This window comes from Anolis carolinensis, chromosome 2 (genome assembly GCF_035594765.1).
Source record: "Anolis carolinensis isolate JA03-04 chromosome 2, rAnoCar3.1.pri, whole genome shotgun sequence".
Taxonomy (NCBI): domain Eukaryota; kingdom Metazoa; phylum Chordata; class Lepidosauria; order Squamata; family Dactyloidae; genus Anolis; species Anolis carolinensis.
In genome coordinates, this window is record NC_085842.1 from 191,399,435 (window position 1) to 191,426,275 (window position 26,841).

Sequence of the window (26,841 nt, forward strand, 5' to 3'; positions counted from 1 at the left end):
GCGGTGATGGCATGATCATCAGCAAAGATGAAACTCTCTGTCCCTTCTGGTAGTGGCTGGTCATTTGTGTAAATGTTAAACAAAAGCTTTTTTGTTGAATTCCAAGGCCAGAGAAGCAGACGGCGAAAACAGAAGAACAGCCTGCCTCTTGCTCTATCAATGTTTAACATCATAGTTATGAATATTTGAAAGTATTTCAAGGCCTCTCCTTCTGTATGTCTTTGGCTTGATCTAAGCTTCCATATGGAACCCCCATTGGCACAGCAGATTAAACTGCTGAGCTGCTGAATTTGCTGACCAAAAGGTCGGCAGTTTGAATCCGGGGAGCGGGATGAGCTCCCGCTATTAGCCCCAGCTTCTGCCAACTTAGCAGTTTGAAAACATGCAAGTATGAGTAGATCAATAGGTACTGCTCCGGCTGGAAGGTAACGGTGCTCTATGCAGTCATGCCGGCCACATGATTTTGGAGATGCCTACGGACAACGGCAGCTCTTCAGCTTAGAAGTGGATATGAGCACCAACCTAGAGAGTTGGACACAACTAGACTTAAGGTCAGAGGATAACCTTTACCTTTACATTTACCTTTAAGCTTCCATATAATACAGTTTGGACTGCATTAGATGGTCAGTGTAGACACATATAATGCAGTTCAAACTGCATTAGATGGCAGTGTAGATTCAGCATTTAGGAGAAAATATGCAATTTACACAGCCCACTTTCCAAACTCCTATAAAACTCCTTTAATCCTCCCCTCACTTAGTTTCATGGTTTTGCTCTAACTACGTGAAAGCTTTACGTGGTTCTTAAATCCTACATGAATGTTCTACAAGTTGTATTTTTGCATGATGATGAGCTTCTTTACTCTAATTTTTGATATCAGCAGTTTATAATCTGTGCCACAAACTGCTCCCATTCTTCCTTTTTCCAGAAAGGATTGAACTTTTCCATCTTCTGCTTCCAATTGTATAGTCTGACTTCTGCATTGCCTAAAGAATGTGTCTGCAACAGAGTAAATTCAGAATGAACAAGTGAAACATAAGCCAATAATATTGAGTCCACCACTGAGCCAAACTTCAACTTGATGAACAGCCGTCTAGAATTTAAAAACAATGCAGACAGATTTCTAATAATAAATCTGATTGAAAGAGAACTTTGGATCAAAACCAGGGACATTGTCATGAAAGAATGCAAAGAAAAGAACCCAAACCAAAACACCAAAGTGGATGGGAGGACCCACACACTTGATGAAAATGAAACTCTTAAAGCAGTTGAGAAACAAAGTAAAAGGTGACCGCAACTATGTCATAATCCAGAATGAAACTATTCAGCGACTTGTGTATATAGACAAAAAGAACTATTATAATAATAAATGCAGAAAAATAGAATACAACAAAAAGAGGAGTAAAACAAGAGACCTCTTCCACAAAAACCAATAAATTCAAAGGAATTCAAACCAACAATAGGAATGCTATATGATCAACAGAGAACTGCATTATTTCATCAGGACAAAATATGACATTGATTAAAAACAGTACACTGACAACTATATAAAAGAGATGAAATGACGACAGATTTCTTCAAGGGAGAATCACTTGAAGAGGAGCGAACAATTTTAGAAAGTGAAATGGAAAGTCAAGGAAGAAACTGCAAAGACTAAGTAGTTTATTAGGCAAATGGGGGCTTTTAAAAGTTTGGGGCACAGTCCTCTCATACAACATTCAGCACATGTGCAGATGATTACTTTAGTTCTCACAGAAAAAGCTAGTGTCATCAAAGGGGGAAAAACAAAGAACAGTTCAGTCATACATTCTTCAATGGCAATGCAGGGTTATTCGATTCTGTTCTTGAGTGATAACTGTTTATGTGGAAGGTATGTGAGAACTACGTTAGACTGTAGTTATGTTAACACAGACCTCAATGCATCCTTTTTCTCTTGTAAAGGAAGGGGGTCAAAATGAGAGTTGTAAAAGAAGATAGAGGCACTTTAATCCTAAAGCAAAAAGCTTTTTAACTTTATATGCCATTGGACTCAGTTCTATGCTAAATTCTGTCTCACTTCTCAAAAGTGAAATTAGTTAAGCGCTGGGCACTACTTATACTATTGCAAACAGTGTTAGGAAAGAATATAGATTGGGCATCCCTTATTTGCAATGGCAAAATCTAAAATACTCCAAAATCCAAAATAGTCTTTATGAGTGTCTAGGAGAATCACACCTTTGCTTTCTGGTGGTTCCGTGTTTACAAAATTCCTAAGCTGTTCCTCAACGGACTTAGTGTCTAGACCTTTTACAGAAGACGTGGAGGCTAATGGAAGCAAGAAAACACCTTTCTGGTTGCATTTTGGAAGAAACTTTCAAGTGATTTTTCAAATAAATGTTTTTCTTTACTTATGCAAGGTTTCTTTGACTTAGTTTTTTTTTCATTTGGGACCAAACTTTTGACAAGTAATTGGAGCAGTGCAATAAATGATTATGAATTAATGTGCTTGACAAATGGAAAGACCCTGGATTATGATCTGGATGGTGTGATTTTAATTGATGTAATAATGTATGTTTTAATTGGTTGGTTTAAACTATAATTGTTTGTTTAAATATATGTGTGTATGGCTTCAAATTGCTGCCTGATGTAAGGCCACCTTGAGTTATCTCTGGGGTGAGAAGGGCAGGTTGAAATATGGTAAATAAATATTCAAACTTTCATTGTAGAGGGAATATTGCAGGTTTGTGTGGTCCTGATTAGGATTTTTGGTAATGAAAACAAAACTATTTTTATGCTTAGTGTCTTTTGTGTACTGTACTGCAGACTGGGAGTTGTGAAACTATAAAATCCATATTTCCTTCAACAAAGATATAGCCATAGCAAAATTACTATAAGGGAGGAAAAATGGGTTAAAAATGATCAGGCATTTGGAGAAAATTCTACAGAAATAAATACTGACATACTAGGATACTAAGAGCACATCTACATTGACCATTCATCATGCAGAAATGACCTGGATTGACCTGGGGGAAAACCTGACTCCTGAAGCACTTGTAGTTTTACAAGGTCTTTAACATTATCTGCCAAAGAGGGCTGGTGCCTCACCAAACTTCAAATCCCAGAATTCCATAGCACAGACACATTGACTCATAGCAGTTAAAGTGACCTCAAACCATATTCTATAGTGTAGATGCACCCTTCGTGTGCCCTTAATGAATTTAGAGACATTACAAGGGATTTTCAAGTTAGCAAGATTTAGACTATGCAGTGTCTCTTGATACTTTTTCTGTTTTGTCTTGGTGCGTACAAAGTGAGAGAATTACAATGTATTCAGAAGCAATTAACAAAAAAGGATGATCAAGAACAACAGAACTCATAACTACTTTATAATGTTCGAAATAAGAAGAAGCAACAGCAACAAGGCACTTGGTCAATTTTTAAGATAGTATTTATTTGCCCACATCTAAGTATGTCTATAAGAACAGCAGAATGAGCATCAGGTTTCTAGAAGAAAACTGGCAATTCATAGCAGCCCTTTATGGAGATAGTAAAACTATATCCACAGACAACACTAATAAGGCAGCTGTTCCCAATTCTTTCTTTCAGATTATTGAGTTTGCTCCTCTGTCAGAACAACAGGCTTGTACTTCTCATCAAAAAGTTTCTCATTGGCTTCTGAGTGTAAGTTATGGAAAGAAATTGTCCGGAGATGCTCTGGCAGATGCTGAAATTCCCCCTCATTGATGTCCGAATCCTGCATTTTGGAATGCAAAACCCACCAGCGCCCCCAGAAGCCCACATCAAGGATGTGGCTCGGAAACTCAACCCAGCGGGGCTCCAGATACTTGCAATGCACCTGGTAGAGGTCTGCGCCTTCGTCAAAAGGGACCTCGTACATGAGGGAGAAAAAGAGCAGGTTCTGATAGCGTAGCTGGCCCTGGTTCCTCAGCTTCAGCAGCCGCTGGACATGGCTTTCTGAGGTGGTGCTGCGGGTCCAGGGCGAGAGGAGCAGAAGGACGCCTGAGGCCTCCAGCAGGCTGGACTCAAAGGAGCTGTCGCAGGGGCTACGGAGGCTGCAGCTTACAGCTCCGGCCAGAAGCGAGGCGTAGAGCCCAGCGCGCACTGGACGGTTCCGGATGCCTTGGACCACCTCTCTGCAGGCCTCAGTGTAGTCATGAAGGAGGCTCTTGAACCACAAAGCTAGGAGGGAGAAAGCAAGGGTGGTTAAGAAGTGCTAACGGCAGGGTGCAGGAAAGTTGATTTGAGATCTGCAGCTCCCAGAATCCCCACCCTTCCTCCCTTTATGTCACTCACTCACACACTCTTCCTCTCTCACATACAGATATTCTCACAACCCCTGAATGGAGAGGGAATGAACCTAGCTAGCTTCACTTAGGAGGAATGACAGAGGCTGGGAACAACCACAAACTCCTTTCAATCATTTCTGCTGATGCCTTATTCCATTGCACCAGTATAAACTGATCTGCCACAATGGGTGCACCAGTATACGTGTGTGTATAATAGCAACTGCAGAACACGGACAGAAATTTCTGAACTCGTAACAGGCAGAAGAAAAGACTTGAGGTGCTAAAATAATTAAGAAACAAATGAAATTCATAGTCACACCCAACCGCTTTACGGTTCCATTTACACTGACAATTTAATATACTTACTTTTTAAAAAAAGCAATTACTTTTCATTCAAAAGTACAGAAATACAAACATATGAAAATAAAAAAACAGTTACTGTATTTTTCGCTTTATAAGACGTACCTGATGATAAGACGCACCTAGTTTTCAGAGGAGGAAAATGGGGATGCCACATTTTTTGAAGGATTTTATAACCGTTTCATCCTTCACTGACTGCCATGAAGACTTCACGCACTCGCCGCTTAAGGGCCTGAGGCTGTTAAGAATGGTGGGAGCTGAAGTCCAAAACACCCGGAGGGCCTAAGTTTGCCCATGCCTGGTGTTGAGTCACTCAAAGCAAGCTTTGGCGGCCCTGAGGAGGCACTGACCTGGCCGCACGGTCTTGAGGCGGACGGGCTCCCTGAAGTGGCGGATGACGGCCAGCGTGTCACGGTGTGTGAGGCTGCTCACCGGGGTGCCGTTCACCTCCAGCAAGACGTCCCCCGGCGCCGGGGCTTTCCCCGAGAGCAGGACCGAGCCGGGAGCGCCGCCCGAGGAAGAGGAGGCGGCAGGCGAAGGCTCGGAGAGGTGGGCACCGAGGTAAGGGAACTCTCTGCGCTCGGCACCGCCGCGGAGGAGCTCCGGGTCCAGCCTGCAGCCGCTGCCCCAGGACACGGCGCACTCCTGCACCTTGCTCAGCCAGTGCCGCTTCCTCCGCAGCGTCTTAGACATGAGGCCACACCATGGGCGACCCTCCGCCCGTGAGGAGGACGAGGAGACGACGGCGGCGCCACTCTCCCGAGTACTCAGTCAGTCAGTGACTTGTCCGGCTAGTTCGCCAAGCGCGCGCCCCTCTGTTTGCGTGTGTGCACGCATGCGCGCTCTCCCTCTTTCTTTCCTCTCTCTCCTCGCCTCGTGAGGTCATATTGCGTTTATAAGACGCACTGACTTTTTCCCTCTATTTGGGGGGGGGGGAAGTGCGTCTTATAAAGCGAAAAATACGGTACAGAAGAAGATATACAGAAAGCAAAAACAATGCCCCCCAACAAAAACAAAAAGTTTTTCCTTGAAATATAAAACTAGACTACAACCACCAACATTATATCTAAAACAATCACCCTAACCTATACTACTCCACACTACTAAATACATTCTAAACATATAACTAGAACAAATCTACAAGCCTCACACTCATTGCCTGTTGAGTTTTACTTCTTATTTTCTGTTCCCTTAAAATATTGCTATATGCAGTAGAGTCTCACTTATCCAAGCTAAACAGGCCGGCAGATAACGACTACAGTAGAGTCTCACTTATCCAACGTTCTGGATTATCCAACACATTTTTGTAATCAATGTTTTCAATACATCGTGATATTTTGCTGCTAAATTTGTAAATACAGTAATTACTACATAGCATTATTGCGTATTGAACTACTTTTTCTGTCAAATTTGTTTTATAACATGATGTTTTGGTGCTTAATTTGTAAAATCATAACCTATTTTGATGTTTAATAGGCTTTTTCTTAATCTCTCCTTATTATTCAACATATTCGCTTATCCAACACTCTGCTGGCCCGTTTACGTTGGATAAGCGAGACTCTACTGTATTAGATAATAAGGAGGGATTAAGGAAATGCCTATTAAACATCAAATTAGGTTATGATTTTACAAATTAAGCACCAAAAAATCATGTTATACAACAAATTTGACAGAAAACATTACTGTCAATATGCAGTAATGTTATGTTGTAATTACTATATTTACGAATTTAGCACCAAAATATCACGATATATTGAAAACATTCACTACGAAAATGGCTTGGATAATCCAGAGGCTTGGATAAGCGAGGCTTATAAGTGAGATTCTACTGTATATCCACTCTTCTACTTTTAATAACACTCTTCTAAATTAGAAAAAAAGAAGTTTGTCCCCATCATTGCTATAAGAAAATTGTCCAAGTCTTTCTTAAAACTGGTTAAGGGTTTCTTTTTGCTCAACATCATTAGTTTGTCCATCTCAGTTAATTAACATATCTTCATTAGCCAGTCTTCTTGTGTCAATGTAGCTGGTTCTTTCCATCTCTGGGCATAGATGATTCTCACTGTAGTAACCATATACAGTAGTAATCTTCCCACTTTCTTCAATACTGGTTTGCAGTTTCAACTCTACAAGTATCGGCGAAAGTAGTTTTGCTGTGCAGATGGATCACCTAGGAAATCCTGGGATCAGTTTGAAGCCCGGATGGTGATGACACTAATCACAAAGCATTGCTGTGCATATAGGGCTTTGAGAGCTTTTGTGGGAGTTTATTGTCTGGTCAAAACTAGCTTTGAACTACATTAATTGGTTAGTGGAGATGGTGCCTAATTCTGTCTTAGGCTCTGTCTGCACTGTCATTATAATGCAGGTTGAACTGTATTATATGGTCATATATTACAGTTCAAGCTGCATTACAGGGAGTCCCCAAGTTATAAACAAGATAGGTTCTATATATCAATCCATCAATTGATAGGTTCTGTAGGTTTGTTCTTAAGTTGAATTTGTATTTGAGTCAGAATAGGTACATTTTTAAATGCAACTCCAACCATATATATACTACACACACACACACAAATGGGTTGCTGTGAGTTTACCGGGATATATGACCATGTTTTAAAAGCATTATCTCTGTCGTTTCATCCGCATCTATGGCAGGCATCCTCAGAGGTTGGGAGGTCTGTTAGAAACTAGGCAGGTGGCATTTATATTGGTGGAATAATGTCCAGGGTGGGAGAAAGAACTCTTGACTGATTGAGGCAAGTGTGAATGCTGCAGTTGGCCACCTTGATTAGCATTGAATAGCCTTGCAGCTTCAAAGCCTGACTGTTGATGCCTGAGGGATCCTTTGTGGAATCCTCCAAGGAAGGAGTCTCACACTCCAAGGCAGAGAGTTCTACTGCTGAACAGCTCTCACAGTCAGAACTAAAGTTCTGGTGGAATCTCTTTTCCTTCAAAGACAAGTATCCATTGTTATAGTAATACAGACATTTTTTGAATGTCATTAAACCTATATTTAGTTCAATGCATCAATATGAATACAAATACAAAAAAAACCATTGCTATACACTAGAACAAAGAACTGTTACATTCACAGTAAAAAGAACATTTTTCTCTTGAAAGATGAATGGACGCCTCTTTTTCAAAGTAGTAGACTCCAAACTGTTCTTATTTCTTTACTATGAATGGTAGACTCCAAAGACTTCATAGTAGACTTCATAGTAAAGAAATAAGAAGAATTATTATATATAAGAATAGGAGTCAATTCGTGCATTTGGAGTCTACTACTTCCTAGTAAAGAACAATTATTGTTTAGGAGGAGAGGAGTCAATTTATCTTTCAAGAGAAAAACCTTTTTACTGTGAATGTAACAGTCCTTTGTTTTATTGTATAGCAATTTTTTTGTATTTGTATTCATATTGATGCAGTGAACTAAATACAGTAGAGTCTCACTTATCCAAGACTTGCTTACCAATGTTCTGGATTATCCAAGGCATTTTTGTAGTCAATGTTTTCAATATATCAAGATATTTTGGTGCTAAATTTGTAAATACAGTAATTACAACATAACATTACTGCGTATTGAACTACTTTTTCTGTCAAATTTGTTGTATAACATGATGTTTTGGAAAAGGAGTGCGGCAGGGCTGCATACTTTCACCCTCCCTATTCAACTTGTACGCAGAAGACATCATGCGACATGCGGAGATTGAGGAATCCAAGGCCGGAGTTAAAATTGCTGGAAGAAACATTAACAACCTTAGGTATGCAGATGATACCACTCTGATGGCCGAAAGCGAGGAGGAGCTGAGGAGCCTTATCACCAAGGTGAAAGAAGAAAGTGCAAAAGCTGGGTTGCAGTTAAACATCAAGAAAACCAACTACATGGCAACTACACCTATTGATAACTGGCAAATAGAGGGAGAAAACGTGGAGGCAGTGACAGACTTTATATTTCTAGGCACGAAGATCACTGCAGATGCAGATTGCAGCCAGGAAATCAGAAGACGTTTACTTCTTGGGAGGAGAGCAATGGCCAACCTTGACAAAATAGTGAAGAGCAGAGACATCACACTGGCAACGAAGGTCCACATAGTCAAAGCAATGGTATTCCCCATAGTAACCTATGGATGCGAGAGCTGGACCATAAGGAAGGCTGAGCGAAGGAAGATAGACGCTTTTGAACTCTGGTGCTGGAGGAAAATCCTGAGAGTGCCTTGGACCACAAGAAGATCCAACCAGTCCATCCTCCAGGAAATAATGCCCGGCTGCTCAAGGATATTGGAGGCAAAGCTGAAGTATTTTGGCCACATCATGAGGAGACAGGAAATCTTGGAAAAGATCACGATGCTGGGGAAAATGGAAGGAAAAAGGAAGAGAGGCCGACCAAGGGCAAGATGGATGGACGGTATCCTTGAAGTGAATGGGTTGACCTTGAAGGAACTGGGGGCTGTGACGGCCGACAGAGAGCTCTGGCGTGGACTGGTCCATGAGGTCACGAAGAGTCGGAGACGACTAAACGACTGAGCAGCAGCATGATGTTTTGGTGCTTAATTTGTAAAATCATAACCTAATTTGATATTTAATAGGCTTTTCCTTAATCCCTCCTTATTATCCAAGATATTCGCTTATCCATGGTTCTGCCAGTCCGTTTAGCTTGGATAAGTGAGATTCTACTGTATAGGTTTAATGACACTCAAAAAATGTCTGTATTACTATAACAGTGGATACTTGTCTTTGTAGTTCCAGAGAATCCATTTTCTTTTATGGAATCTCCATTCCTGTAATTTGAACCCATTGCTCCAGGGCAGCAGAAAACAAGCCTGCTCTTTCTTCCTTATGACACCCTCTTTGAGATATGTAAACATGGCAGCCTGATGCTCACCTACGCGGCCGTTCCGCAGCCGCTGTCCTAAGGGCCGCTTCTCGCCCGCCGGCCCCGTGATCGAGGGATCCTTCATCGCCACAGGCGGAAGGACAGAAGGTACGTTTCCAGCCGGACGGCAAAGCGCGACGCACCGTTCTTTAGATGGGGTCCTCGAGGGCACCACGCGCGAGTAGGGATAGCAATGTCAAGAGTAGTGCACGCGCATGCGCAAGGCACCCTCCCCCTTGGGCGGCTTTCGCAATGTCTCCAGCGGCCTATAATGCCGCTTGAGGCCTGTTTGATGAAACTCAAGGCAATTCACCAAAGAACGGGACGGGAAATGGCTACTGCAGCACCTTGAAGTACGTGATTTGGGCCTGGAATTCTTCACTGTGACTGTTTTTCTACAAGTTTTAAGTCTATGGTCGAAGGAAAGGCCGGCCGCTGTGAGGGGAGGAGGAGGAAGAGGGATGCTTCCGGGGCTTCCGTGGCAGCCGCCATTAGCCCTTCCTCGGTATTGGCTGTGCTTCCGCCGCTCCGACACGCTGTGAGGCGGGATAAAAGGGGGTCGGGAGCAAGCCAGGCCGGCTCCCACAGTGCCTTTGCGGTGAGGACGTTTTGAGATCAGCGCTTCCCAACCTTCTGGGCCTGCCGGGCGTTTGGGACTTCAACTCCCAGGATCCCCTGCCTGCTCGACCGGCTCCCAGGAATTCTGGGAGCTGGAGTCCAAAGCCCTTGAAGGGCCCAAAGGGTGGGGAGCCCTCGCTTAGGCCACGTCCCCTTTAGGGCTCCTGTCAAAACCAGCGCCATCTCTTTCCCCTTCCAGAATCATCCGGCTCCGGCATGGCTGCTTCCGAGGAGCTGAAGTTCCACGGTGAGTTGTTTATGTTTTAAATGACTAGAATTAATGCTTTGAAGGAGCTGGGGTGGCGACGGCCGACAGGGAGCTCTGACGTGGGCTGGCCTATGAAGTCACGAAGAGTCGGAAGCAACTGAACTAATAAACTACAGTAGAGTCTCACTTATCCAACATAAACGGCACAGCAGAATGTTGGATAAGCGAATATGTTGGATAATAAGGAGGGATTAAGGAAAAGCCTATTAAACATCAAAGTAGGTTATGCTTTTACAAATTAAGCACCAAAACATCATGTTATACCACAAATTTCACAGAAAAAGTAGTTCAATACACAGTAATGCTATGTAGAAATTACTGTATTTATGAACTTGGCACCAAAATATCACGATGTATTGAAAACATTGACTACAAAAAAGCGTTGGATAATCCAGAACATTGGATAAGTGAGTGTTGGATAAGTGAGACTCTACTGTATGTGTTGTTGAAGGCTTTCATGGCCGGGATCACAGGGTTGTTGTGTCTTTTGGGCTGTGTGGCCATGTTCCAGAAGTATTCTCTCCTGACGTTTCGCCCACATCTATGACAGGCATCCTTAGAGGTTGTGAGGCATGAATAAACTAGGCAAGGAAAGTAAATATATATCTGTGGAAAGTCCAGGGTGTGACAAGAGTCCTTTGTCAGTTGGAAGCCAGCGTTAATGTTGCAATTAATCACCCTAATTAGCATTGGAAAGGTTTTGTCTCTTGCCAGGGGGGCATTCTTTGTTCAGAGTCATTAGCCGACCCACAAAGAAAATCCAACAAACTCAGCGAAAGACAAGAGGGATCCTCTTTGCTCTGCAGGAGTCTACTGGATACCATGCAGCTGTGGACAAGTCTACATAGGGACCACCAAACGCAGCGCCCAAACACGAGTCAAAGAACATGAAAGGCATTGCAGACTCATTCAGCCAGAGAAATCAGCCACAGCAGAGCACTTGTTGAACCAACCTGGACACAGGATATTATTTGAGAACACAGAAATGCTGGACCACTCCAACAACTATCATGTCAGACTACACAGAGAAGCCATTGAAATCCACAAGCATGTGGACAACTTCAACAGAAAGGAGGAAACCATGAAAATGAACAAAATCTGGCTACCAGTATTTAAAAACTTAAAAATCAGAACAGTAGATGGGAAGCAACACTCTGAGGGCAGAGGAGTCCCAAGGATGGCTGATGACTCTGAACAAAGGATGACCCCCAGGCAAGAAACAAACCTTTCCAATGCTAATTAGGGTGATTAATTGCAACATTAACGCTGGCTTCCAACTGACAAAGGACTCTTGTCACAACCTGGACTCTCCACAGATATATATTTACCTTCCTTGCCTAGTTTATCCATGCCTCACAACCTCTGAAGATGCCTGCCATAGATGTGGGCAAAACGTCAGGAGAGAATACTTCTGGAACATGGCCACACAGCCCAAAAGACATACAACAACCCTGAACTAATAAACAACAACAAAGAATTACAGTAGAGTCTCACTTATCCAAGCTAAACGGGCCGGCAGAAGCTTGGATAAGCAAATATCTTGGATAATAAGGAGGAATTAAGGAAAAGCCTACTAAACATCAAATTAGGTTTTTGATTTTACAAATTAAGCGCCAAAACATCACGTTATACAACAAATTTGACAGAAAAAGTAGTTCAATACACAGTAATGTTATGTTGTAATTGCTGTATTTACGAATTTAGCACCAAAATATCAGGATATACTGAAAACATTGACTACAAAAATGGCTTGGATAGTCCAGAAGCTTGGATAAGCGAGACTCTACTGTAATGCAGGCGGAGACAACGTTTAACTGTCAAGGTTCAGTACTATGGTGTCCAGGGAGCTGTAGTTTAGTGAGGACCCAGAGCTTTTTAGCAGAGAAAGCTAAAGGCTTTGTCACGTTATATCTCCGGTGCCATTAAAGTGGTGTCAAACTGCATTTAATATTAACGTATAATAATAATGAGGAGGAGGAGGAAGAAGAATAAGAATTTTATATCCTACCAGCCTCTCCTCATGGCTCAAGGCGGGTTACAATATTTCTAAAACACATAATCAAAGCACATAATAATTTAACAACACTTCGTAGAATACATATTAAAATGTATTTCCCTAAGATACATATTAAAATATACAAAATAAAAATCAGACATTAAATGGAAGTTTATTTATTTATTTGCTGTATTTTTACCCCGATCTATCTCAATCCCAAAGGAGACTCAGAGCAGCATCCAAATTGGCAATAATTCAATACCACAACAAACATAAACATACAAATGAAATATACACCATACATTAAAATCAATTTTAAAAATCATTAAAAAGCTGTGGGCCCTGACTCCAAATAGGGCCCCTCTTAAGCTCAGGTTTGGGGTCTCTCTTGAAACATTTGGCAACATATGTTTTTTCTGAATGTCACCTAGAGGCTGTTTCGGGAATTTGCACCAAGGATATTTTAGCTGTATTCTGCAAAAAGGAAAACCTGCCTGTTTAGCAAGCCTCACAAATGTTGGTTTGCGATCACTAAATGTTTGATATTGGTATCTATTTTATCTAAAATGCACATACTTAGCCACCTTGACGTTGAAATCACCAGCCAGAATTATTTCCTCAAGGGGAAATTAATTTTGTTAAGCTTCAATGTAAGTGGTAAAAATTTCCCAAGTTCTTAACAACATGTTTTGAGTTAAGCCTGTGGGAATATAAACATTTACTATGATGCAAGAGCTTTCCCCCAATTGGATGTTAATGAATTGAGCTGTAGGGGAGCAACTTAGGAGAGCTATAAACTCAATATGTCTAGAAAAAGGTAACTAGATCACCAGATAGGCATCCATAATTTTTAATTCTAGAAGCCCTAAGACAATGTGGTAGGTAGCCATTAAGATTAATATCAATAGATTCCCATCTTTCCTGTAGTAAAATGAGGTCAAAATTTCTCAAATAAGACCTGGGTTGGGTCTCCTACTCCATCCAGCAACAGTTCAAGAAAGAAATCTGATGCCTGTAGGTTTTTTAATCACTTGTTATTGTCTATGAGCACAATGTCAGGTTTTGCTGGATACAGACATTTTAAGGATTAACCATGCTAACCACAGGTAGAGAAAAGGTTATAATGTTAGATATGGCATTACTCGTGCTATTTACATCAGCCCTAGTTGGAAGCTTGAATATGAAGCCTTCTCTCTCATTTCCAACAATGGAACTTGCGATAGAGGTGGGACTGAGAGAAGGGCCTCTCCTGAGGATCGCAGGGTCTGGGCAGGTTTGTACCAGGAGATATGATCTGCCAAATAATTTGATTTTCCCCGAAGCGGAAGTTCCATTTTTCTGGAAACATAGCCTATAGTTTCCAATTAAATTTCCTATTTTCTTTTGTATTCCTTACCAAAAATGCCAACCCTGCAGCTCTCAAAAGAACGTTGTCCCCACTCAAAACATGTCTGTTACCTGTTTCCCAAGCATTTCCTAAAGGAAAGAGGATTCGAAAAGAAGCAAGATTAGCTATAACCAGGGAAAACAGTTTCAATTAAAGCCAGCGGGATTTACTGGTTTATGCTTCACTATTTCAAAGTAAGGTAGCAATCCTGAATATGTTTATCAGAGAGGAAGCACAGGTTGTGTGCTGCTGTGATGTAATTTGAATCAGGATGTTTGCACTTTAGTTATAATGCAGAACTTGCTTGTCTGGAAGCAAACTGTATTGAATTCACTAGGAATCAAGTTCAGCTACGTATTGATGGTGTTAGGCAGTATAGTATAATTTTTTTCCTTTATAGTGTAGTGTTCCCAGAAATACAAATGATGATAATGCATGGATTTCATCCTATCCTCCTTAGTTTATTTTACTTCCTTATTTATATATTAACAATGAGAAACAGACAGGAAATAACATATGGAAGCACTATAGAAGGCAGAAATGTATTGACCAAATTGTGTATCAATATAAAATTAGCATGCATTCTTGGTATAAAATATCATTTAGAACTCCACAATTTGCATACCATGTTCCCATTACTCCATGGAGTTGTACACAGATTCAGAGCTAAATGCATCTATTAGGAAAGCAATTAAAGGGTTTTTGAATCACTTTTTCATAAGATTTTAAGCATAAGTTAAGAATCATGATACTCAATGGCATTTAAATCATCCAGAGTTCAAAGATGAGGCTATTTCAGTAGTGCCGTCCACTTATTGAATCTTGCATAATTGGTTTAACAACATTTCTAAATAAGTAGATTGCCAAGTGTACAATATGCAAAAGGGCTCTAAGACCCCTTCTAAACTGTCATATAATTCAAACTATCAAAGCAGATAATCCACATTATTTGATTTGAACTGGATTATATGAGTCTACATGGGGCCTTCCACACAGCTATATAACCCAGAATATCAAGGCAGATAATCCACACTATCTGCTTTGAACTGGTTTCTTTGAGTCCACACTGCCATTATTTTTGCACTGCTTTAGCCTACCTGCAAGTCTGTTTTTATTTGGTTCTGTACCAGCAGAGTCCCTTCAGGGCTAAATTGGTGGACTGTCCTGATAGCCTGATGTTTTTAATGCAGAATTCGATGAGGCTATGGATTTGCTGGCAGTGAATGCCAATGCCACTACTTCAAGTGTTGGTGAACAGCAGAGCCACACAACTGTGGATATGTCTTCCAGCTATAATGAAGAGCCAGAGCCTGAGGAAGAGGACGATAAAACTGAGGTGAGTCTCTTCCAGATAACACCTTATTTATATTCCACCCTATCTCCCCAAAGGGACTCAGGGCAGATTACAGTACACATACATGGTGTGAACGGACCTTAAAATATGGAGGGAAAATATGGTAACTTATATAAGAAGGTACGGTAACTGCCACCAACGTGAGGTAATGTCTTTTAACGTAAATGATAAATGGTAAATGGTAATGGCTTTCCCCCAGGCGCAGAGTGAGGCAAGGAGACTGATCTTTATGAACAACAACGAAGTTCAAGTTTATTTGTACATAAGCTTGTGGTTGCAATATATAGACGTTTCAGGATCTTGAGTTACAGTGCAGTCTTATTTGTATGAATACTTCTTAAACAACTTCTCTTCAAAGAACAGTGATCTAACTATCACTTTAACAATCAAGCCGTGGATTGATCTTCTCTTTGTTTTTTTTTTGTTTTTTTGGACCGACTCCCTCTAGACTAAACTCCCGGTCAGCTTATATCCTCAGCCTTTCCCTGAATGACAATAAGCTGCCGTCTGCTTGTATGAACAAGCCTCAATTTCCCAGCTTTTCTAAGCTGTCAAAGAGCAACCTCTCTTCAGCTGATTCAAACAGCCACTGACTTCCTCAAAAGTCGAACAGCAACTCACTTTTTTAAAAAGGGTTTAAGCTTTAACTGCCAACTAAGCCACGCCCCCTTCTCCTCCAAAGAGAGGCTATGTTGCTATGGCAACCTGTTGTATACTGTTTCCAGCTGGCTTCTATGCGAGGCCTGCCTTCGTTAATATATAACTCCTTTTTTTTTTACAAACAAATAAAATCATATTAATAATAATTTCTGTTAACTCATAACATCCTTACACATGGTAAACATTCAGTGCTGTTTTGACAGACAGAACAGAACAGACAGAAAGGAGGTATGTTATGTCGACATCCAGCTTCGGCGCCTTGGAGGTTGTGCTCAAATCCAGCCACGGGGGGATGCTGTCGTTCCATCAGGACTTCCTTTTTCCTTTTGGTTGCTGGGCATTTCTGGTCTTTCTCTTTTTATGGTGTTGTAAAATACCTCCCCCACTTAATTAGTGGTACCTAATTTCTCTACTTACAGATCTAAGCTGTTTTCAAACTGCTTAGGTAAACAGTGAGCTGGGATGTCAGTCGGGTGCGCACTTCGACCCAGGGCTTTGAACTGGCAACCTTTTGGTTGGTAGATCTTATTGCTGTTGGTGGTTTATCAGCTGTGCTAAAGCCCAGCCAGATGCTATCCTGGCTGCTGATAAATAGCGATGCCTGCTTCTGTGGTGTGGGATAGGGAAACTGGGGGCCTGGTTTATTGGGTATGAAAATACTGTGATGTCAGATGTACAATTTGATAGTAAGGAAGGGAAATATGTAAGAAGTTGAGTCAAGGGGACCAATTTTGGGCTATCCTCTTTCCTAACAACCCAGAGGAATTTGGAAACCTCATATTTAAGGCCTGATATGGAAGAATGAAAGCTAGGCCCCTTCTATACTGCCATATAAAATCCAGATTATTTGGTTTTAACTGGATTATATGGCAGTGTAGACTCATATAATCCAGTTCAAAGCAATAATGTAGAATATCTGTTTTGATAATCTGGATTATGTGGCAGTGTAGAAGGGGCCTTAGTGTAGTATGATTTGAGTGTTGGATTGAAACTTTGGAGGACCCTGGTTTGAATCTCCATTTTGCCTTGCAAATCCACTGTGTAGCCTTTGGCAAGTCACACTGTAAGCTTTAGAGGAAGACAATGGCAAAACTACTCTTAACTTTGCCAAGAAAACTCTTTAAGAGAGGCCAGCATAAGCTGGATGTATATTATATGATGTATATTACCTTAAGAGTTTAGGTGAGGATTCACATAACATAGTATTTCTGGATGTAAGCATTTATATGTAGAGCAGTTTTAACCTTTTCCCTGCATTCGATTGCATAATGCTATCAAATTGCAAGAATAGAAGCCCTCCATTTAGGACCATCTGTCCCTGTGCAAAACACAAGAATTACAATAAAACAGCTTACTTCCTTAATAGTCACATTAACTTCCCATAGCACATATAGTCTTCGCATACACACAACTGTAGTCCACAGTGGGAAAGGACAAGCCACTTCAGTAAAGCATAATGACAATTACCAGGGCTGCTTTACTTTCAGAAAGAGTACTAGTCTCACAACACTTTTTCCTTACCAAAGGCAAAGCAGTAACCTGCACTCTTTTCTTTGCAGCTGCTGAGTTTCCAGAAGAAGCAGTCCAGTTTCTGGACCTTTGAATATTACCAAGCATTCTTTGATGTTGACACGTATCAGGTAACAGAAATTCCCAACAAACATTATCAAAAGCTTTCTCCAAATCTCAAAATAGTAGCGAAACCTCTCTATTAGGGTCTTGTTCAGCCACCTCTAGTATGTTGAAAACCATTCTTACATTCTGGTTTAACTATCTGCCTGGAAGGATGCCTGCTTGGTCTTCACATAGAATTTTCTGTGCCTGAACACTTTTGCCTGGTGCAGTGGTTCTCAGCCTCTGGGTCCCCAGATATTTTGGCCTTCAACTCCCAGAAATCCTAACAGCTGGTAAACTGGCTGGGATTTCTGGGAGTTGTAGGCCAAAACACCTAGGGACCCGCAGGTTGAGAAGAAATAGTTGCTTCCCTGTAACTGTGTTTCTTTGAGAGGTGTTCTGTGAAATTTGCACATAGGGGATTTTCTCTGCGCCTGTGCAGCATTTCGAAACCTTCTAGAACTCTAGAATGAAACATTTTGGCAGAGGCGCCGCCCACACTCCCCAAGTAAAATATAACCCTGTGGGTGGGGACTAGTCTCAGTTCCCAGCCTCCAGGCAGCAGATCGCACACCATGGCATGAGCATCGCGGGGAGGATGGGCGGGGTTGTGCAAATTTCATAGAACACCACTAGAAGAAACACAGTTACAGGTAAGCAACTACTTCTTCATGGTGCTCTGTGAAAATCACACATATAGGAGATTAGCAAGCTATTCACCTATGGTGGCGGGTCATGCCATGCATGAGAAGAGAACCGCCCTTCTGAGGGCCACATCCCTCTTCGCCAAGACATCCAACTTGTAATGTGTAGCAAACGTCAGCGAAGAAGACTATGTGGCGGCTTGGCAGACGTCTTCCAATGGAAATCCCTTCAGGAACGCCTGGAACATGTCCAAAGCTCTTGTGGAATGGGCAGTGTGGGGGGTCTCGACCTGCCATCCGGTAGGCTAGACTCCCTATTTTTTCTTGCCTGCAGGGTAAACCCCTGGCAAAGTTGGCAAGATTGGGGGATATGCCCCTCTCCCAGACACAAGAGACATTTCGTGTGCCCATCCAATTCAGGGAGCTTTCTCCCACATGCCCCACATTTCTTAAAAAGGAAGACATTTGACTGGCCTGTCAGTTAGCGGTGAGAGAGGGCCAAGATCAAGTGTTCTATCCGGGTCGGTTGGTGGAAGAGAGGCTTGGCAAAAACGTAAGACGATCCTATATGTGCGATTTTCACAGAGTATCATGAAGAAGAACCATTGGTCTAGCGCAAAGCATGAAACATGGGTTTGCAACACCCAGTAGTCCTGTCCATTGAAAAAGAAAGCAGAGAACCCTGGATCCATGAGTATCAATCACACTCTCCTTGGGAGTCATGTTGCTGATGCATGTTCTTCCAATTTATCAGGTGCTGGACAGAATAAAGGGGTCAGTTCTTCCAGTGCCAGGGAAGAACTTTATATGGCATCGCTTGCGGCACAACCCTGATCTGTATGGTGAGTACACAGAAATTCTTACTTTAACAAAGCTTCCTCTCCTGATTCAAAGGCATAGCTGTCTTTCCACCGCAGGGCACTATGAGGGCCCAAGACTAAGACTGCCCCTTACTCCAAAACTGTGTAATATGTCATTATCCTGAGCTATCAGAAATGAACAAGGCAGCAAAAACTTACAGGCTCTCTTAATGTAGTTCTTTGCCTTTTATTTCCTTCATAGCTTGCCTAGAGCCTCATCAGAGGACATCTGCAAACAGGGATAGAAAGAGTTATGAATATCTGTTACCATTCAGGACAGACAATAAAAGGTGGATGGAATGGTGGTCTGATAGTTGTAGGATGGCTTCATCTTTCAAACGCCAATGGTTGAAGGATGTGGATTTCCTTCCAGGGCACCTTTAAGTGCTACGCTGAGTTGTCTCCCCATGTTTTTAGTAGCTGGATGTGATGAATGAATTCAGTAACTTAGTAATGGTATACCTTTATGTGGTGACATTCTGTGTTCCTTATACAGAATAGTGTTATACAGTACTTAAACATATGAGTCAATTTAATCTAGAAATGAGTAGCTGTATAATGGTACAATTCCCAATAATGCAGTTTTTTAAAGAGATTAACAGATAGTGCATGATGAATTCTTATCCGTAGGCTTTCGATAATTCCTAACCCTGAATTTAACTTCCAAGCCTCACATGGACATAAAAAGTTTTCTCTTGCAAAGAGAGGCCTTTTGGATTTTTAAGTTAAATACAGTTTCTCTCACTGGTCTTAATGACAGATTAGACTTTAGCTGCTTTTTGAAATAAACCCTTAATTTTAACCTTTCCTGCCTAAAAATCACGCATCAGCTGTATTCCGTAACAAGCTCGGGCCAAATACTTTCCTTTTTGAGATTATGTTGCTCACTTCTGAAAGTCAACTGTATCTGTAGAGCCATTCTTCATTAGAGAAGCGTAAGTAATAACATGCATGCAACCCTGTCTGTTGAAATATGTATAATTACTTTATTGTCATTTTGTGTTATCGGGTGCCACTGGCATATCTATTATGTTGTCTGTTATCACTTATTTAGGAATTTACTGAGTCTAATAACACTTCTGAAGATACCGTAGAATCCTGAAGAAGGGAGTTTCCCGAAACAAGGATTTACAAACCCAGGGATCTTTGTTGACTTTCCCAAGGACACCTCAAGTGTCCTTACTACAGAGACTTTTAAAAAAACTCATTTCTTTTTCATTGTTTATCAACCAATTATAAGACAATACGGAAGAGTGAAGATATAACTCTGACAGTTTGAACTACCTCCACAAGGAGTATACAAATTACCAACGGGAATTACGTTCAAAATACTATATGTACGAGTAAAGACAAAAACTGATTATATGAGTAATCTCTGTTAAAAAAACTGCATTATTGGGTATTGTACCATTATATATCGTTGTCCAGCTACTCATTTCTAGATTAAATTGACTCATATGTTTAAGTACTGTATAACACTATTGTGTATAACAGTTGACAACTTGTTGTTTTACTATTTGTTATTTGTTATAGATATCTGTGTTTTTTGGATATTCTGTGTTCCTTGCCTTTCTCTGTGGGGAAGAATCCTTCACTCCCACTTTTTGATCTTCTGAGCTTGTCCTTCTGCCTGTTTACAGGACCCTTCTGGATCTGTGCCACCTTGGTCTTCACACTGGCAATCAGTGGCAATTTATCTAACTTCCTGGAGAAAATGGGCAGTCCTTCCTTCCACTACAGCCCCCAGTTCCACAAAGGTGAGGGTTTGACATTGAAACACTTTGTACATAGTCTTAACTTAATGGCAGGTTTAGTCCCTTTATTACTGGCTGTTGTAGACACAACAGGCAGGGCATGACTTAAGTTGCAAAAAAAAGCTCCATTTTGTTACCAAACCTTTTTAAAAGTAAAAAATACTAATACTGTATTTTTTCAGTTCTAAGATATATTTTCTTTCCTATATAAAAATCTCTAAAAATGGGGCGTGTCATAGAATTGCAGGTGTATCTTATGTAGTTTTATTAGTGGTGATGTTACTGAAACGAGGGTGCATATTACAATCAATAAAGTCTTACAAATGAAGCAATATGTTAGTAATGGCACTTCCATTCCTCTCTGGGATGTGATAGAGAGGAAAAACATATGGCATTACGGATGTTGAAGTCTTGACTTCCAGCCTCTGCTTCCTTTATTTCATTCTCACATAGCTAGAACAGACATACACATACACACACACACCTGTTCGCCTTTTGTATCAGAGGACTGCTTTAAAGGTTGCCGGGTATGTTATGAAGTAGTTTTTGGGAATGCCTGTGCATGCCTCCTCCTAGGTGCTGTGGAAGGTTGTCATAGAATATTTTTGCTGGTGAGCCATACCACACGTTAGTACCCACTAGTACTATTCATCTAGTGCACTGCTTCTTAAAGTGTGGGTCCTGACCCCAAATGGCATCACCTTAGCTTAGTGTTGGAGGCTGTTTTAGATATTTATGGGAACCTATTGTGCGGTGTTTACAGTGGACTCTACAGAAAATGCTTCTGTACTCCACAAATAAGGAAAACCAGCTTGTTTAGCAAGCCTTGCAAATGCCAATTTGTTATCAGTAAATGTTTGGTTTTTACACTTATTGTATTTATTTACATAAATACCTAGGGTCACATACAAAATTATTGGTGGAAAAGGTTTGCAAGTGGAAAAGTTTTAAGGAACCTGGATTTAGTGAATGCTGGCCTTTGTATTGACAATTTTCCCTTTCTGCAGTGACAATTGCAGCAATAGTTATCTACTGTTATGCCTGGCTGGTTCCTCTTGGCCTGTGGGGCTGCCTGCAGTGGCGGAAGGGAGCTCACGTCCACACAGACGCCTACACCTTTTTGGAGATGGTGTGCATCTACGGCTACTCCCTGTTTGTGTACATTCCCACTGCGGTGAGTAAGGAAAGGAAGTGTGGAAGGGGAGCATGGGGTATATGTAAACACAATACTAGAAACCCTGCCTTAAGGTACTTCCCTCAACGTTTCCAGTTTTCTATAGTCCGAGTATGAATTCCTGAGAGGTGTGATTTCCTTTTAATATGTATTTTGCAGTGTGTTTTACCATTCATGTTAACTGTATCCCCACAGATCCTGTGGCTGATCCCAGTCCCATGGCTGCAATGGCTCCTAATCGTATTTGCAATGGGGCTCTCCGGCTCAGTTCTGGTCCTTACGTTTTGGCCAGTTATTCGTGCGGATACCAAGCCTGCTGCCTTTGCCATATTGGCTATCATTATTTCGCTGCATGTCCTCCTGGCCATTGGCTGCAAGGTATGCTTTTCTAAATTTCACCTATGTTTGGATGGGTAACTGTTAAGCCTAGGGCAGGGGTGTCAAACTCATTTTCACCGAGGGCCACATCAGCCTCATAATTGCCTTCAAAGGGCCAATTGTATTTGTAATGTGTATACAGGGTGTTTGAAAAAGAACTCCCTAGTTTTAATGTAAATGTAAATTACATTAAAACTAGGGAGTTCTTTTTCAAACACCCTGTATTTATAACTATGTTGCCCTGGCATTGAAAGCCTTGCCGGCTACATAAAATGGTGTGGTGGGTCAGATTTGGCCAGTGGGCCTAGGTCAGGGGTCCTCAAACCTTTTAAGCCAGTAGCCAGGTCACAGTCCCTCAGACTGATGGGGGCTGAACTGCAGTTTGAAAAAAAAAAAAAAACAGTAACGAATTCCTATGTACACTGCACATAGAAAGACCCTAAGTCTGAAGTTTATGCACTTAAAATAGCCACTAATTTAAAGGAATGTTATTTTAGTTATGACTTCTTGTAGAAACATCTAAGTGGTTAATACCAGACATGTGCATAAAACAACAAGAAGTCAGATAAACTAAGGAAATAGAGAAGGCAGGCAGAGGAACAATGGGGAGGGGGATAGGGAGTGAAAAAATAGCTGTCTTCTGGGCATAATCAAGAAAAAGAACTGAAAGCTAAGACAGCCAAGCTGGGAAGAATCAGTTTAGTCTTTTAGTCAGATACTGTATCACGAAACTTCAAATCATTTCCCTTCATTTCTCTGCGCACTGAAAAACACCCAGGAAGTGCGGATTCCTTAACTCAGAGAAGGCCTGGAGCATCATCATCTATATATATAAAAATGTAATGTACATTTGTAGGACTGAGTAAACAAAAAACCACTGAACCAAATCACACCAAATTTGGCCACAAAAGACGTAGTCATCCAATCTATGTCTTTCAAACAAAAAAACCTAGAAAAATAAAATCCAAATTAAGAGGACGAGGAAGAGCCATGTTCAACCCTGGTTGCTCGTCAGAAGGATAGGCCCACCCCCTTCATCTCCTAGCAACCTCCTCGGCCACAATGGCGCCGGGGGACAGCCAGGGTTCAGTTAGGCCTCTTCCACACTGCCTATAAAATACAGCTTATCCAATTTGAACGGATTATATGGCAGTGTAGACTCAAGGCCCTTCCACACAGCTATACAACTCAGAATGCCAAGGCACATAATCTACAGTATCTGCTTTGAACTGGATTATCTTGAGTACACCCTGCCATATAATCCAGTTCAGTGTGGATTTTATACAGCTGTTTAGAAGGGGCCTCACATAATCCAATTCTAAGCAGGTAAGATTATAAATATAATAATTACTGTGGTATAATAATATAAAACAATGTAATCTCTAAAACCAGGACAGTAAATAAAGAGCAACACTCTGAAAACAGGGAAATTCCAGACGAAACAATCAGAGCCAGCTAGCACCTCCCAATAAAGGATTCCCCCAGGCAGGAAGCAGCCAGGCTTTGAAGCTGAAAGGCCATTAAATGCTAATCAAGGTAGCTAATTGCAGCATTCATACCTGCCACACCAAGACTATTAATTGCTATTCAAACTGGTCAACCAAGGATTCAGCAAGGTAGAAAGCAGACAGGCTTGCAAGCAGCAAGGCTATTCAGTGCTATTCAACCTGGCCAACCAAGATTTTCCCTAGGTGAAAACCCCCCAGGTTTTGAAGCCATGAGGCTACTCCGTCCCATTCAATCTGGCCAACAAAGGATGCCCTTTGTAGAAAGCAGCCAGGCTTTTAAGCTGCAAGACTATTCAATGCAATTCAAGCTGGCCAAACAAGGATTCCCCTACAAAGGAAGTAGCCAGGCTTCAAAGCAGCTCTTTGATTGAGGGTGCTACTCCAGCTACTCCAGAAAACGGCCAGGCTTTGAGGCTGCAAGGCTCACTGCTATTCCACCTGGCCAACAAATGATTCCCATAAGCCACAGCAATGCGTGGCCAGGCAAAGCTAGTAGCATTATATTACTGTTCCCACTTTGTCCAAAGATGAACACTGAGACTTGAATTGGGACTCTGCATACTATTCACCCCTGCCATGATCCCACAACTGTTTATTCCATAGACCTTTGGGGTGAAGTCATTATACAATGATCAGAAAAACAATTTAGCCTGTTGGGAGGCAGCATAGATTAAATGACCAGATCAGAATTTTAACCTTTTTGAACTTGTCAGCTCCTAGAAGGTATATATTAATTGTGCAATGTGGTGATTATGTTGTCCTAAGAGACAAGTTCAGTTCTGTAAACAGTTATTGGGTTAGATAGTACATCCCAGCCTAATAATCCATCTGGATTTGCCAGTGAGCAACGGGTCTGTTCTTCTGTCAACTGGGATGCAGCACATTTATATTTACAGTCCCCATCCTCCTTGCAAGCAATCTCCTGTGCATTTTTAATTCACACCAGGCTCTTTCTTTGGAGGCTTTTAAACAATGGCTGGATGGCCATCTGTTGGGAGTGCTTTGAATGCAATTTTCCTGCTTCTTGGCAGGAGGTTGGATTGGATGGCCCACAACGTCTCTTCCAACTCTGTGATTCTATGATTTGCTGAGGTGAAGTAGAAATATCCTCGTGCTGCATCTTGATCAGTAGGACAGATTCTGGTCATTTGTAGTGGCTGCTGTGCAGTATGTCTACTGGCTTTTATGATCCTTACACTATTAAATAAGTAGGGAGTCATGAATATAAACCTTTCATGGATGTTTAACTCCAGGTTACACATTAGTAACTGTAAATTCCAGCTTTATTTATAATGGCATGTGTTTTTTATTGTATCAAACTGGAATAGGATGGCAGCATGTTGATTAGCTGTACAAATGGTTTTTTTTCAAAGTGCTATACCATTTTTACTTGTAGTGCAAGTGTGAAAAATCTCCCAGAAGCAGAGTCTGGAGTATTTTTTCAAAAACGGGAAATACAGGGTCATGCTCCATTGTCCTTTTCAAACTAAGTTGCAGAATTTGGAACGTTCACACTGAGCCACTACTTCTTCTAATGACTTATTTAAAAATAGCTCTTGAAACCTTATGTCTCTTTGCTGACACTTATTATGGGGATGCATGAACAGCAGCATAAATTTCCCAGAGGCCTAAATACATGTATTTGCTACTATATCACATATTCAGAAGTGTAGACTTTGCTTGAACTTTTTCTATTTGAGATTTATTCTTACTTCAATGTATTCTTAGAACACATTTCTGAAAATCTGACATTAATTGTTCTGGTGCAGGTGGTATCTGTTCGATTCCGGGTTCAGCTCTAACCAATTGGGGTTTTTTCCCCCTCTTCCAGCTATATTTCTTCCAGAAACCAAACACCACCATCTCTCCCCCTGTCCTCCACACAACAGTAGCCCAGCATAGTAGAAGTACACATCCTCACCTGAACACCACAGCCCACCTGTCGATATGAAGGAGGATGCTGGCAGGAGTCTCAAATGGCATACAGTAAGTTTTGAAAAATATTGTGGCTCTCAAATGATGTCTTTTCTTCTGAGGCACTATAAGAAATAGCAGAACCAGGGTAATGGGTTTTCTTCCCCTAACCACTATGCAACTTACAACCAGAAAGTTACACCCTGGGGAGCTGTTGAGGGACGCCATAAAGCTCCTACCTACCTAATGCTGTTTCTGTTTTAGGTTTGGATTGTGAATGCCGAGCCTCAGGGGAAAGCCCATGGACAGAAGAGAGTGCACAAATGCTAAAGTACTCCATCTAAAGGGGCATGAAATGCCTGGTCTGGGATAAGGAGACTCCAGTGGGCCGAGAGGCATCCCACTGCCATTTATTTCCCACCCAGAACAGTAAGGTGCCCAACTTAGAAATCAACGAAAGGCTCTGCGAACCACTACTTGACTGGGTAAGCAGTCATTTGCTTCCTCATAGCAGCATGGGACTTACCAGTAATATGTGACTACAGAACGGGAGATGTGTGGAGCATTGGCTGCTGTGCCCCTGCGAGATAAACCCAATATGTTGATGTGGTTGGTCTCTTAACAGTAAGGAAAGAGGTGACAGTCTTCCGATAAATTTGTGCATATCTTGCTGTTTGGTGAGGAATGGCAGATTACCAACTGTAGAAGTAGCAGCATGTCTGCGGGTGTTTCTTCTCCCATTGATGGGAAGAGGGGTTGATTAAGGATTACTTTAATGCAGTGTTTTGATTTTTGTTTTCTATGCAAATCCAATTTAAATTAAACAGTTCTTCTGAAAGTAGATGGCCTTTTTCCTAACTTTTGGATACGCACATAACAGGGGCTTATGACTCAGAAATTGCATACCCATTCAAAACTTTGTACCCTGTCCTCTAGCCAAGTCTTTTCTGTGGAAGAACACCCTTTCATTCTGTTGGGCTTTCCCCAATTTTTAAATGCCCATAAAACACACACACATTTATTTAGAGGACAGGACTTTCTAACCTGTCTAATTCCCAGGACTGAAGGAAGACTTGGACAAAATGCAAACCTTTTAAATGCACCTCGAGAACACGTTTGTCTTGTGCAGTGAGTGGAAGGAAAAAGAGCTTATGCTGTTCCATCCCATCTTGGGAGTGGGGGAAACCAGCCAC

The 26,841-nt window shown here is 41.5% G+C and overlaps 3 protein-coding genes across 5 annotated transcripts; 1 reads left to right on the forward strand and 2 right to left on the reverse strand.

Annotated features, from left to right (window-relative positions):
- Nucleotides 1-3,409: 3,409 nt before the first annotated feature.
- timm29 (translocase of inner mitochondrial membrane 29) lies at nt 3,410-9,662 on the reverse strand. The gene is made up of 2 exons (XM_003216842.4): nt 9,529-9,662; nt 3,410-4,179 (listed from the first exon to the last, which is right to left on the reverse strand). Exons 1-2 carry the CDS (start codon nt 9,602-9,604, stop codon nt 3,587-3,589), a joined length of 669 nt encoding a protein of 222 aa, XP_003216890.1. The 5' UTR covers nt 9,605-9,662; the 3' UTR covers nt 3,410-3,586.
- LOC134296433 (membrane-associated guanylate kinase, WW and PDZ domain-containing protein 3-like) lies at nt 4,189-9,518 on the reverse strand. Its single transcript, XM_062971398.1, has one exon. The coding sequence runs from the start codon at nt 5,337-5,339 to the stop codon at nt 4,956-4,958; it is 384 nt and encodes a 127-aa protein (XP_062827468.1). The 5' UTR covers nt 5,340-9,518; the 3' UTR covers nt 4,189-4,955.
- An 80-nt stretch (nt 9,663-9,742) lies between the features above and the next one.
- Nucleotides 9,743-26,489, forward strand: yipf2 (Yip1 domain family member 2). Of its 3 annotated transcripts, none has more exons than XM_003216788.3 (10): nt 9,743-9,872; nt 10,337-10,384; nt 14,979-15,124; nt 17,362-17,442; nt 18,815-18,902; nt 20,561-20,677; nt 21,682-21,848; nt 22,044-22,226; nt 25,566-25,720; nt 25,913-26,489. In XM_003216788.3, the coding sequence occupies exons 2-9, from the start codon at nt 10,354-10,356 to the stop codon at nt 25,683-25,685; spliced, it is 933 nt and encodes a 310-aa protein (XP_003216836.1). In that variant the 5' UTR covers nt 9,743-9,872; nt 10,337-10,353; the 3' UTR covers nt 25,686-25,720; nt 25,913-26,489. The 3 variants fall into 3 exon arrangements, with proteins under 3 accessions (XP_003216836.1, XP_008102028.1, XP_062827466.1); XM_008103821.3 differs by lacking the exon at nt 9,743-9,872 and adding an exon at nt 9,977-10,117; XM_062971396.1 differs by lacking the exon at nt 9,743-9,872 and having other exon boundaries at nt 10,029-10,384.
- The last annotated feature ends 352 nt before the right edge of the window (nt 26,490-26,841 follow it).

Excerpts from the sequence above, each read along its gene's own strand:
- timm29 (XM_003216842.4), bottom strand. The coding sequence starts at position 9,604 with ATGAAGGATCCCTCGATCACGGGGCCGGCGGGCGAGAAGCGGCCCTTA. Across the intron at positions 4,180-9,528 it reads GCTGCGGAACGGCCGCGTAG|CTTTGTGGTTCAAGAGCCTC; the intron begins GTGAGCATCAGG and ends TCTCCCTCCTAG.
- yipf2 (XM_003216788.3), top strand. The coding sequence starts at position 10,354 with ATGGCTGCTTCCGAGGAGCTGAAGTTCCACG. Across the intron at positions 10,385-14,978 it reads CGAGGAGCTGAAGTTCCACG|AATTCGATGAGGCTATGGAT; the intron begins GTGAGTTGTTTA and ends TTTTTAATGCAG. Across the intron at positions 21,849-22,043 it reads TTGTGTACATTCCCACTGCG|ATCCTGTGGCTGATCCCAGT; the intron begins GTGAGTAAGGAA and ends GTATCCCCACAG.
- LOC134296433 (XM_062971398.1), bottom strand. The coding sequence starts at position 5,339 with ATGTCTAAGACGCTGCGGAGGAAGCGGCACTGGCTGAGCAAGGTGCAG.